The sequence below is a fragment of the Rattus rattus genome, chromosome 3 (genome assembly GCF_011064425.1).
Source record: "Rattus rattus isolate New Zealand chromosome 3, Rrattus_CSIRO_v1, whole genome shotgun sequence".
Classification (NCBI taxonomy): domain Eukaryota; kingdom Metazoa; phylum Chordata; class Mammalia; order Rodentia; family Muridae; genus Rattus; species Rattus rattus.
In genome coordinates this window covers 53618617-53630648 of record NC_046156.1, presented here as the reverse complement: position 1 = coordinate 53630648, position 12032 = coordinate 53618617, and the positions used below count along the sequence as shown (strand labels likewise).

The following is a 12032-nucleotide window of genomic DNA, read 5'->3' as shown; positions in this document are numbered from 1 at the left end:
TAACACATATATGCAAAAGAATTGTATGCAGCCATAAGGAAAAATTAAGTTATAGCATTTACAAGAAAATGGATACAACCATTTTCTTTCACATGCAGAACCTAGATTTAGAATTTCATATGTGTGTATATATGTGTGTGTGTTTGTAAGTCATGAAACTAGAAAAGGGATCCTGAGGGGAAGCAAGAGACCCATAGAGAATGGTGCATATGTCATCAAGAAGCAGAAGGGACTACCTGGATATAAAAGGGGAATCACCTGCAGCAGGGAGGAAGTGGGAAGAGGACTGCAGGAAAGGGGAATGAATGTGACAAAGAGTAATAAACATGTATGAGCATGCATAATGAGACCCATCTCTTACAATGCTAATCTGAAACTAATTAAGAAATAAAAAACAAATTTCCATAGGGATACTTTATAAACAAAAAAGTACCAAAGAACAATCTATTTGACAAACAAATAAAACTTTCTTTTTAGAAGGCTCAGACTTTCTGGCTATATAAAATAAACATTATGCAGTAACATTTAAAACTGCTCCTTGAAAAGACATTAGATATATAAACATCACAGATACATACAATTTAGTGAGACTTTTGAGACCTGAAAAGGCTTCACTAGCATCTTCTATGGCCCATGAAATTTCATTGTTTCTCAAATCTCTGAAAGTGTCAGGGAGAAAAAGACTGTTAGCCCATATGACCAGCACACCACTAGGCAGCATCCTAATATAGCAACATAAAGGGACATGCTAAGTTCAATCCTTATTTTGACAGTCATTTGTAATGAAGACTCAGTCTTTCTTTTTAAAGAAATATTTGTGATAAACACAGAAAAATTAATAAATTAACTAAGCACAGGGCATGGCAGTGCACATTTTAGTCCCAGTACTCAACCGCTGGAGGCAGCGGCAGGCGGAACCACGTGAGTTCAAAGCAGCCTGATCTACAGAGTGAGTTCCATGACGGTCAGAACTTCATAGAGAGACCCTGCCTCAAAAATAGATAGATGGGGGTTGGGGATTTGGCTCAGTGGTAGAGCGCTTGCCTAGCAAAAGCAAGGCCCTGGGTTCGGACCCCAGCACCGAAAAAAAAAAAAAGAAAAAAAAAAAAAAAGAAAAAAAAAAAGATAGATGGATGAATAAATGTAGATAAGTTACTAAGCACCTTCTAAGATTATTAATCTTCCTAGTTAGCCTTATCTAATTGTACTAGCCTATTAAAAATTGTAGGCGGGGTCCTATAAAAAGGAAGGTTTTCAGACAAAGTGATAGATACAGCTTGCAAATATAATTTTAGAGTCATGAGCTTCCTGAGTGCTCCAAGACTCCCTCTGGGCTCTTAAACTTAATAGCTCAAAGAGAAATACCAACACAGAACTTCACAGCTCCAGAGCAATCAACATTCCCCTTGGGAAGCAAAAAATTATATGACTACCTGCTAGAGTGTTCACTGTGTTTCTTTTCTTTTTTTAAAAGAACTATTTATTTTATGTATATGAGCACAGCTCTTTTCAGACACATCACAGATGTGATCACACATCATCAGATCCCATTACAGATGGTTGTGAGCCACCATGTGGTTGCTGGGAATTGAACTCAGGACCTCTGGAAGAGCAGTCAGTGCTTTTAACCTCTGAGCCATCTCTCCCGCCTCTCACTGTGTTTTCTTTAAAAACTATTCTATTCTTATAAACTATTTTCTTCAAAAACTATTCCATTCTTAGAGAAAGTACACTTGTATATATCAGGTGCTGATGAAGCCAGTTATATTAGAAGTAGTTAATCACTTTTACTTCCTAATGCTATCTCATACTAAACTAAGGCACACACTTTCTGATTTATAAGATTATATAAAATGTGGATGCCAAGAGAGGTTTCTTCTTGCTTAGCCTTCAAGTAAAACACTAATATAGCTCATTTTATTTTACCATCAATTCTTCAGACATTCCCCCTCCTACAAATTATTCATCAAAAGAGGCATGGTGGCTTATGCCTATAATCCCAGGACTCAGGAGACTAAGACAGGAAGATGGAGAGTTCAAAGCCAGCTTGGGTAACACAGCAGGACCTTGTCGAGAGACATACATACAAGCAAGCATACACACACACACACACACACACACACACACACACACACACACACGTAAAAATAACCATACCTTTAACTCCAGGCATTCTGGAGGCAGAAGTAGGTAGATCTCTCCCAATTTAAGGCCAGGTGTGTGTGTTCTTATATGCATGTGTGTGCTGTGGTTTGAAGGAGAATGGCCCCCATGAACTCATATGCTTGAGTAACTGATTCTCAGTTATTTTGGAAAGGATTAGGGGGTATGGTTTTGTTTGAGGAGGTTTGACACTGGGGATGGGTTTCAAAAGCCATCAACAAGCCCAGTCTTGTTCTCTCTGACTCCATCTTGTGGTTCAATGTAAGCTCTCAATTACTACTCCAGTGCCACACCTGCCTATCTGCTGCCTACACAGTCCCTGCCAAGATGGTCATGGACAAAAACCCTCTGAAACTATAAGCAAGCCCCCAAGTAAGTAAGTCTTGCTTCTATAGTCGCCTTGCTTATAGTGTTTCATCAGAGAAGTAGAACCTAGAGAGAAGTTGCTATCAGAGACTAGGGTACTGCTGGGACAGGTCTGACCATACAGTTGCTTAGAGACATATAGAAAACTTTGGGCCTCTGGATAAAGAAAGACGTTGAGTGCTGTAAGTAGGGCTTAATTGGACCATCCTAGTAGGACATGGAAGACAGTATGGTGCTGAAAGCAATGTGGCTATGGAGGCCCAGCTCAAAAGATTTCAGAAGGGAAGAATATTAGAGTCCATTCTGGTGATATTTTGGCAAAGAATGTACTTGTTTTCTGCCCTTAGTCCAAAAAAATCTGCCAGAGACTAAATTGAAGTAGTCCAGACTAGTGCTGTTGGCAGAGATGTCAAGGCAGCTTAGCACTAACTGTGTTATGCAGTTATCACTGTTACATAGATCTAGAATAAAAGGGGCCAGCAGGGCAAAAAGAAATGTAAAATGTACAGTTTGGAGTAATAACAGCATCAGGCAAGGAATGTTGGCGCCAAGCCTTGTGCTCACAGAGATGGTAAGTTTCTTTAAAAAAAAGTCTAGTGCTAAATGGAATGAAGGGAATGGTACCTCAGGGCAAGACCCAACCAGATAATCTTGAAACTTGTAAAAAGCAAAGTGTTGGGGTAACCTTTGCCTATTCGGTGAAGGTTGTCTCTGTATATTCAGTTGCTGATTGCCAAACCAGCAGAGAGCTGAGTACTGGCAGTTCTTGGTACTGTTATTCCCATGACCCATCACAGGCCTCATAGCCTGTAAACATTCACCTTCCTTACTTGCTGACTGGCTTTAATAAAGAACTGACAGCCAATAGCTGATCAGGAAATGAAAGCTAGAACATCCTTGCAGAGAGGGTCTCTGGAAGAAGAAATCAGAAAGAAAGAGGATTCACTGGCAGACATAGAGAGAACAGGATAAACATTAGGCACAAAGGTACAGACCTAGTCACATAGAAGGTGGTAGGCTAATTGGTCTGGTTAAGTTTAGGCAGCTGGCTGGAAGACTGCCCTAGCTAAGGGCCTAAGCTTTAAAATATTAAAGAGATTCTATCTATGTCATTATTTATATTGCTGGCAGATCCGAGAAAAGTCCCATTACAACCACCAACAAGCCAAAGCTTATGCAAATGACACTCACACAGGGGGAGCAGGCATCAACCCAAGCAGGCAGTACAACTTGGCACTTTTGGCCACACAGCTTTGTCTTGATCAAGGGTACAGTAAAAGGATTGTAGAATCTGCTTCAACAGTTAAAGAAAGCCACAGAGACGAGGTGCGTGGCAGAAGAGCCCCTGCATGGCCCAAAGAGGTCACTGTATGAAGCCATGGAAGTGAAACCTGGATTACATTGGAAACCCCACAACGTAATTGGAAACTGGAGATGGCAGAACCCTGAGATAGCTGTCAAGGAAAGCTCCAGAAAGGATGTGGAACCAGCCCAAAAGAGAGAACTGTGTTTCAGTCAACAAAGCTGGAAGAAATGGGATATAAAAATGCATCTAACAAGCCCTTTGACACTAAGCATAGAGATACAGAATTTGGAGTTCACCCTCCTGGGTTTTGGTCTTGCTTTGGTCTAGTATTTCCTCATTATGCTCCCTTCTCTCCCTTTTGAAATAGGAATATATATTCTGTGTCACTGTATGTTGGAAATATGTGATCTGCTTTTTGATTTTACAGGGGTTACAGTTCGAAGACTTGAGTCTCAGAAGAGACTTTGGACTTTTAAATAGTGTTGACACTGTGAAAGACTATGGACTGAATGCATTTTGCATTATGATTGGGCTACAAGCCTATGGTGTCAGGAGACATCCAGGAAAGGCTAAATCTAGCAGGTGGCCTTCTTGGAGGTATCCTATCTTTTTGCATGGACTAAGATGGGTGAGCTCTATGAGGCAAGGTTCCAAAGAGACTTCACCTCAGGATTTCTTCCTGCAGCTGATATGCCTTTCTTATCACTATTAAATTAGCATAATAATACCTGGGCATGGGGGGTTGGGGATTTAGCTCAGTGGTAGAGCGCTTGCCTAGCAAGTGCAAGGCCCTAGCTTCGGTCCCCAGCTCCGGAAAAAAAAGAAAAAAAGAAAAAAAAATAATAATAATCCCTGAGCATTAGCCTACCCTATTGAACAGATTTCCTGCAGATCAACGTAAAGATGAACTTTCATGAATTAATACTGTTTAGATGAATCAATGATTTTGTAGAATTCCTGATTTGATTCATATAATTTTAGGAAGAATGTTATAAGAGATGGTTATGCCAGAAAGATGTAATAAAGTTAGAATCAATAACAGAATATCCAGGCTGGAGAGACGGCTCAGCAGTTAAGAGCACTGACTGCTCTTCCTAAGGTCCTGAGTTCAATTCCCAGCAACCACATGGTGGTTCACAATCATCTATAATGGGATCAGATGCCCTCTTCTGGTGTGTCTGAAAACAGCTACAGTGTACTCACATCAAATAAATAAATCTTTAAAAAAAAAAAAAAAGAACAGAATGTATGTATTCCTCATGAGACTAAAGGCTACATAATAAGAAATGAGCTTTCATAATTACACTAAAAAGAGAAATAGGCTTAGGACAAACTTGTGTTCAAGGAAAAATCATTCAGATCTAAGGATGAAGCCACAGGTGTGTACTATAAGACATGGCCATGTGACACTGTTGCTTTGAACTTATAATGAGCTTATAGAATGAAATGCTACCTTAAACTTAATATCAACATCTTTTTACAACTCCCCTTTTGTGTAACATTTTATCTATGAGGTAATTTTCTAAGAAGGCCAAGAACTTTTATATAAAAAGGCCAGAGGAAAAAAATAAAGATGATGTGGTGGCTTGAGGAGCTCTGCCCCATCCATCCATCCATCCATCCATTCATCCAAATGTATGTATGTATAATGTCTGTTTGTTTGTATGTACATATATAGGTATATGTGTATGTATGCAAGCATGCATGAATACTTGTAGAGTTGTTGAGACAGATGGTTGGGCCCAACCAGAGTGTGAGGGTATGAATATATGTGTGTCTGTGCATATCTGCCAGTGTAAAGGATCTTAATTCCTTTCCTTTCCTTCCTCCCTCTCTGGTTCACAAAGAGTTAATCAGCCTGGACAGTGAAGGGCTCCTGCCTGCCTGGCAGAAAAAAGAACTAGCAATAAACCCTTTACCTAATTCCCCACTTCTATACAGCATGTGTTAATCGCCAGATATTAGCACTTATTTAAAGCACAAGTAATAGTTAAGTTTTTAGCACAAAATGTTAAGAAAGAGTTAAAAGGCAGGAGATAATCAATCTTTTGACCTATGTCTAACACTGAGTCCCACTTCAACCCATTCACAGGCTCCCAGCACTAAGAGGCCAGGGGGTGGAATGTGGTGGTTTGAATGACACTGGTCCCCATTAGCTCCAGTTTGAATATTTGAGCTCCAGTTAGTGGAACTGTTTTAGAAGAATTGGATGTGTCCTTGCTAGAGGGGGTGTGGCTTTGTTGGAGGAGGTGTGTCACTTGGGGGTAGGCTTTAAGGTTTCAAAGCCCATACCAGCCCCAGTCTTTCTTTCTGCTCCCTAAGGATCACGATGTAAGCGTTCAGCTACTGCTCCGGTGTCATGCCAGCCTGCTGCCACGCTCCCTGCCATGATGTTCACAGACTAATCCTCGGAAACTGCAAGCAAACACCCAATTAAATGCTTTCCTTTATAAAAGTTGCCTCGGTCATGGTGTCTCTTCACGGAAATAGACCCTGTGTGCAACACTGCTGACGTATAAGGCAAGATGTGCCCATTGGTATTAACATCAACAAGACTGTTACCAACTACGTTGTGATTGGATTTGAGGCCTGATCCACAAACATGGTCCACGGCTGGGGAAGAGACTGCTATGTTTTCCTAATGGACACAATGTGCCCAATATTTGACATCTAAATAATTATTTATGAATATAGATTTGTCTACATGACTATATATGACTATATAGACAAATCTATAGCTATACAGACTATAATTGTCAGCTTTGATTAGAAAAGCTCTTTTCTGGAGTGGGCCAGCTGAAGAGACTCATAACTGGCCAAGGTGAGGAGAATGAGTATTCAATACTCAGTCATAAATGGAATGCTGAAATCAACACATATACACACACAGAGAGAGGGGGAGGAGAGAGAGAGAGAGAGAGAGGGAGGAGGGGAGGGAGGGAGGGAGGAGAGAGAGAGAGAGAGAGAGAGAGAGAGAGAATTTAGTGAGGCATGGTATGGTAGTACGTGCCTATAATCCCTGCACCTTGAAGGCAGAACGAAGAGTTCAAGTCCAACCTAAGCTACATGTTGAGATATTATCTCCAAAAAAAAAAAAAAAAAAAATTTTAAAAAAAAAAAAAAAAAAAAAAAAAAAAAAAAAAAAAAAAAAAAAAAAAAAAAAAAAAAAAAAACCCTAAAAAAAAAAAAAAAAAAAAAAAAAAAAAAAAAAAAAAAAAAAAAAAAAAAAAAAAAAAAAAAAAAAAAAAAAAAAAAAAAAAAAAAAAAAAAAAAAAAAATAAAAAAAAAAAAAAAAACCACCAAGGTTGTGCAGCAAGCTACTACCAGCAAACAGAACTGCTACCACTGTAACTGCATCCTCCCAGACGAAAACCAGTAGTTGTGGGACACTATCTGTCATGAGAACAAACAGGTGACAGCATTCTGACACTGCCAACTGACAGGGAGAGTCTTTGCTGTTATGACACTTAACTCAGAATAAAGTATAACCTGCTCTAAAATTTATTTATGGGATAGAGAACAAAAGAAGCACAAAATACTAGCACATGTCCATTTTCATATTGATTATTTTCACTCATTTGCTTAGTTTCTTTCTAAAAGAGATTAAAAACCAAACAAAACAAAACTTACAATGTCTGAAGATTGGAAAGAAACCTAAATACACCGTCAGCAATGTGAGTGACTCTATTGTCCCCTAAATTCAATCTCTCCAGTAAACTCAGACCCACAAAGGCAGATTCATCAAGGCGGGTTAGCTGGTTATAGGACAAATCCCTAAAAAACAAGAAACACTGAAAGTCAGGGATTATTATATTAGCCCAATCTATGAATTTTACTCCACTGCCATGCTACGCTTAGTTTCCCAACAAAAACTGAGGAGCTAGGGATGCCAGACTCACGACTACCATGAGAATAGCTGACCCCCATCTGCCTGGTCCCACCCCTCCCGTGAAGCAGCACGCGACACTTACAGTTCAGACAGCCTCTGGCAGAACTCCCATGCATCCGGGCTGATCTTTTCAATAGCATTCTGGCTCACATACAGTTGCTGTAACATCCGTAAGCCATACAGCCACCCCTTGTTCACTCCTGTGAGGTTATTATGCTCCAGCTCTCTGCACAGGTATAGAGAGAAGCAAGTAACTCAACACAAGGCATGGGACACAAGCACAGCTGCCAATCTCCTTTAAACTGGCAGACAGACACCTTTGCTGAACTCCAGTGACCCAGCAAACTTAAGCTCTAAAGCAACTAAGTATCTATAAAACCAACAGACCAAGTGGTACATCATTCCCAATCCAGATAAATTCTGGTAATTTAGAGTCAAAGCAATATGAATACAATTTATTTTTATATTGAAAGCTTATGAATGACAACAAAAATTCCAGTAAACTAAAAAAACTTTAAAGTCTGTATGACAGCAAGGGGTGTGGCATGTGTAAGGCCTGGGGTTCAATCCAGAAGGCAGAAAGAGTCCTCACAACTGTCCCCTATTCTAATACTTACAATTCTTCCATATTATTCAAGCCAAAAAACGCTCCATCTTTGAGTTTGCTAATTCCATTCCGCTGCATTTTCAATGAGCGTAAGGAATCAAGCCCTTGGAAGGTAAGGCCTTCTACAATTTTAATCCGGTTTCTTTTCAGTTCCCTTAAACAAACAAACAACAAAAAACTTTACAGTTAGAAAATTGTCTGAGTTACTCTTATAGTAATTGAAAAGAAGAACTGTTGTAGTGGAAAACTTGTCTTCCTATAATCCATCAGTTTTGTTACTCACAAGAACTGGAGATGAGGCAGCTTGAAGACTTTAGGTGGAATCATGCTAATTCGGTTCCGGTTCAACTTTACCACTAACAAAGAACCTGACAAGTTGTCGAAGCAGCCAGCCTCCAAGGTGGTTATCCTGTTATTACTCAAATTCCTGCAATGACAAGATGACGGCACAAGAAAAGAAACAGTGGTAACACCCAGGCCCAACCCCAGCTCCAACTCTATCACGTAGCTGTGCACATTGACAAATCCTTTAACTGCTATTTCCAGTGCCCACCCCAAGTCAGGCTTTTGTTTAACATCGGGCAAAATCATATTTGCCAAGGTTGTAAGTAAAGAGGTTCCTGGGAAGCACATGTGATGTGAAGGCACAAATACTCAATCATGCTTATGAACCAGAACACAAAAATCTTAACTGATGTACTTGTGTGTGTGTGTGTGTGTGTGTGTGTGTGTGTGTGTGTGTGTGTGTGTGTGTGTGTGTGTGTGTGCGGGTGCAGAGGCCCAGGATAGAGAAAGGAAAGGAGAAAGGGAAAGGTATACTTGACTTGTGTGTGTGTGTGTGTGTGTGTGTGTGTGTGTGTGTGTGTGTGTGTGTGTGTGTGTTGTGTGTCTATCATTCTCAGAGCAGGATACATTTTGAGACAGGTATAACAAACTTCTCATGGAACCAAAAGGACTTCTCAGACTCTCAGAGAACCATTAAGTTCTCCATTTTGGATAGGCTGGCTAGCCACTGAACTCTCAGGATCTGCCTCTCATTACTTCCAATGCTGGAGTTACAGACATACACAGACATGCCTTAATTTTCAGATAGGTATATGGGATTTGAACTCAGGCCCTTGTGCTTGCAGAGCACTTGTATCTACTGAGCAATCTCCTTAGCCTGGATTTTTTTTATTTACATTTCAAATATTATTCCCTTTCCCGATTGCCCAGACATAAGCCCCCTATCTCATCCCTCTCCCCTTCTATAAGGGTGCTCCCCTCCCCATCCACCCCCCCTTCCCACCCACCTGACATTCCCTTACACTGGGGGTCCAACCTTGGCAGGACCAAAGGCTTCTCCTTCTATTGGTGCCCAACAAGGCCATCCTCTGCTACAGTTGGAGCCCTGGGTCAGTCCATGTATAGTCTTTGAGTCGTGGTTTAGTCCCTGGGAGCTCTGGTTCATTGGCATTGTTGTTCTTATGGGGTTGCAAGCCCCTTCAGCTCTTTCAATCCTTTCTCTAATTCCTCCAACAGGGGTCCTGTTCTCAGTTTAGTGGTTTGCTGCTAGCATTCGCCTCTGTATTTGACATGATCTAGCTGAATCTCTCAGGAGACATCTATATCCAGTTCCTGTCACCATGCACTTCTTAGCTTCATCAATCTTATCCAGTCTTGGTGGCTGGGGAGGGGGGGCACATGTGGGGCAGTCTCTGAATGGCCGTTCCTTCAGTCTCTGCTCTAAACTTTGCCTCCATATCCCCTCCTATGAACATTTTTGTTCCCCCTTTTAAGAAGGAGTGAAGAATTTACACTTTGGTCATTCTCCTTCTTGAGCTTCATGTGGTCTGTGGATTGTATCTTGGGTAGCTGGAGGTTTTGGGCTAATATCCACTTCTCAGTGAGTACATATCATATGTGTTTTTCTGTGATTGGGTTACCTCACTCATGATGATATTTTCTAGTTCAATCCATTTGCCTATGAATTTCATGAAATCATTATTTTTGATAGCTGAGTAGTAATCAATCGTGTAGATATACCACATTTTTTTAATCCATTCCTCTGTTGAAGGGCATCTGGGTTCTTTCCAGCCTCTGGCTATTATAAATAAGGCTGCTATGTACATAGTGGAGCACGTGTCTTTGTTATATGTTGGGGCATCTTTTGGGTATATGACCAAGAAAGGTATAGCTGGGTCCTCAGGTAGTGCAACGTTCAATTTTCCGAGGAACTTCCAGACTGATTTCCAGAGTGGTTGTACAGTTTGCAGTCCCACCAACAATGGAGGAAGTGTTCCTCTTTCTCCACATTCTTGCCAGCATCTGTTGTCACTTGAATTTTTTATCTTAGCCATTCTCACTGGTGTGAGGTGGAATCTCAGGGTTGTTTTGATTTGCATTTCCCTGATGACTAAGGAGTTTGAGCATTTCTTTAGGTACTTCTCAGCCATTCGATATTCCTCAGCTATGAATTCTTTGTTTAGTCCTGTACCCCATTTTTTAATAGGGTTATCTGGAGACTAACTTCTTGAGTTATTTGTATATTTTGGATATTAGCCCTCTATCAGATGTAGGATTGGTAAAGATCTTTTCAAAATGGTTACCATTTTGTCCTAATGACAGTGTTCTTTACCTTACAGAAGCTTTGCAGTTTTATGAGGTCCCATTTGTCGATTCTTGATCTTAGAGCATAAGCCATTGGTGTTTTGCTCAAGAAGTTTTCCCCAGTGCCCATGTGATCAAGACTATTCCCCACTTTTTCCTCTATTAGTTTGAGTATATCTGGTTTGATGTGGAGGTCCTTGATCCACTTGAACTTACGCTTTGTACCGGGCGATAAGAATGGATTGATCTGTATTCTTCTAAATGCTGACCTCCAGTTGAACCAGCACCATTTGTTGAAAATGTTATCTTTTTTCCATTAGTGATCATAGGTATGTGGGTTCATTTCTGGGTCTTCAATTCTATTCCACTGATCTACCTGCCTGTCTCTGTACCAATACCATACAGTTTTTATCACTATTGCTCTGTAATACAGCTTGAGGTCAGGGATGGTGATTCCCCCAAAAGTTCTTTTATTGTTTAGAATGGTTTTCGTTATCCTAGGTTTTCTGTTATTCCAGATGAATTTGCAAATTGTTCTTCCCAACACTATAAAGAATTGCGTTGGAATTTTGATGAGTATTGTATTGAATCTGTAGATTGCTCTTGGCAAAATGGCCATTTTTACTATAGTAATCCTGCCAATCCATGAGCATGGGAGATCTTTTTTTTTTTTTTTTTTTTTTTTTTTTTTTTTTCGAGCTGGGGACCGAACCCAGGGCCTTGCGCTTGCTAGGCAAGCGCTCTACCACTGAGCTAAATCCCCAACCCCAAATTTTTAATTTTTTTTTAAAACTTATTATTTATATCAGTACATTGCAGCTGTCATCAGACACACCAGAAGAGGGCATCAGATCCCATTACAGATGGTTGTGAGCCACCATGTGGTTTCTGGGATTTGAACTCAGGACATCTAGAAGAGCAGTCAGTGCTCTTAACCCCTGAGCCATCTCTCCAGCCTGCATGGGAGATCTTTACATCTTCTGGGGTCTTCTTCAATTTCTTTCTTTAGAGACTTGAAGTTCTTATCATACAGATCTTTCACTTGCTTGGTTAAAGTCACACCGAGGTATTTTATATTATTTGGGACTATTATGAAGGGTATCATTTCCCTA

At 40.4% G+C, this 12032-nt stretch overlaps 1 protein-coding gene across 2 annotated transcripts in view; it reads right to left on the bottom strand.

Annotated features, from left to right (window-relative positions):
* Nucleotides 1–12032, bottom strand: part of Lrig2 (leucine rich repeats and immunoglobulin like domains 2) — a 57883-nt gene that overhangs the window by 22832 nt on the left and 23019 nt on the right. For both annotated transcript variants that reach the window (XM_032897582.1, XM_032897583.1), the window contains exons 5-9: nucleotides 8615–8758; nucleotides 8342–8485; nucleotides 7807–7950; nucleotides 7466–7609; nucleotides 579–659 (exon numbers count right to left, since the gene is read on the bottom strand). In XM_032897582.1, coding sequence (XP_032753473.1) covers nucleotides 579–659; nucleotides 7466–7609; nucleotides 7807–7950; nucleotides 8342–8485; nucleotides 8615–8758 — 657 coding nt within the window. The remainder of the gene's footprint in view (nucleotides 1–578; nucleotides 660–7465; nucleotides 7610–7806; nucleotides 7951–8341; nucleotides 8486–8614; nucleotides 8759–12032) is intronic.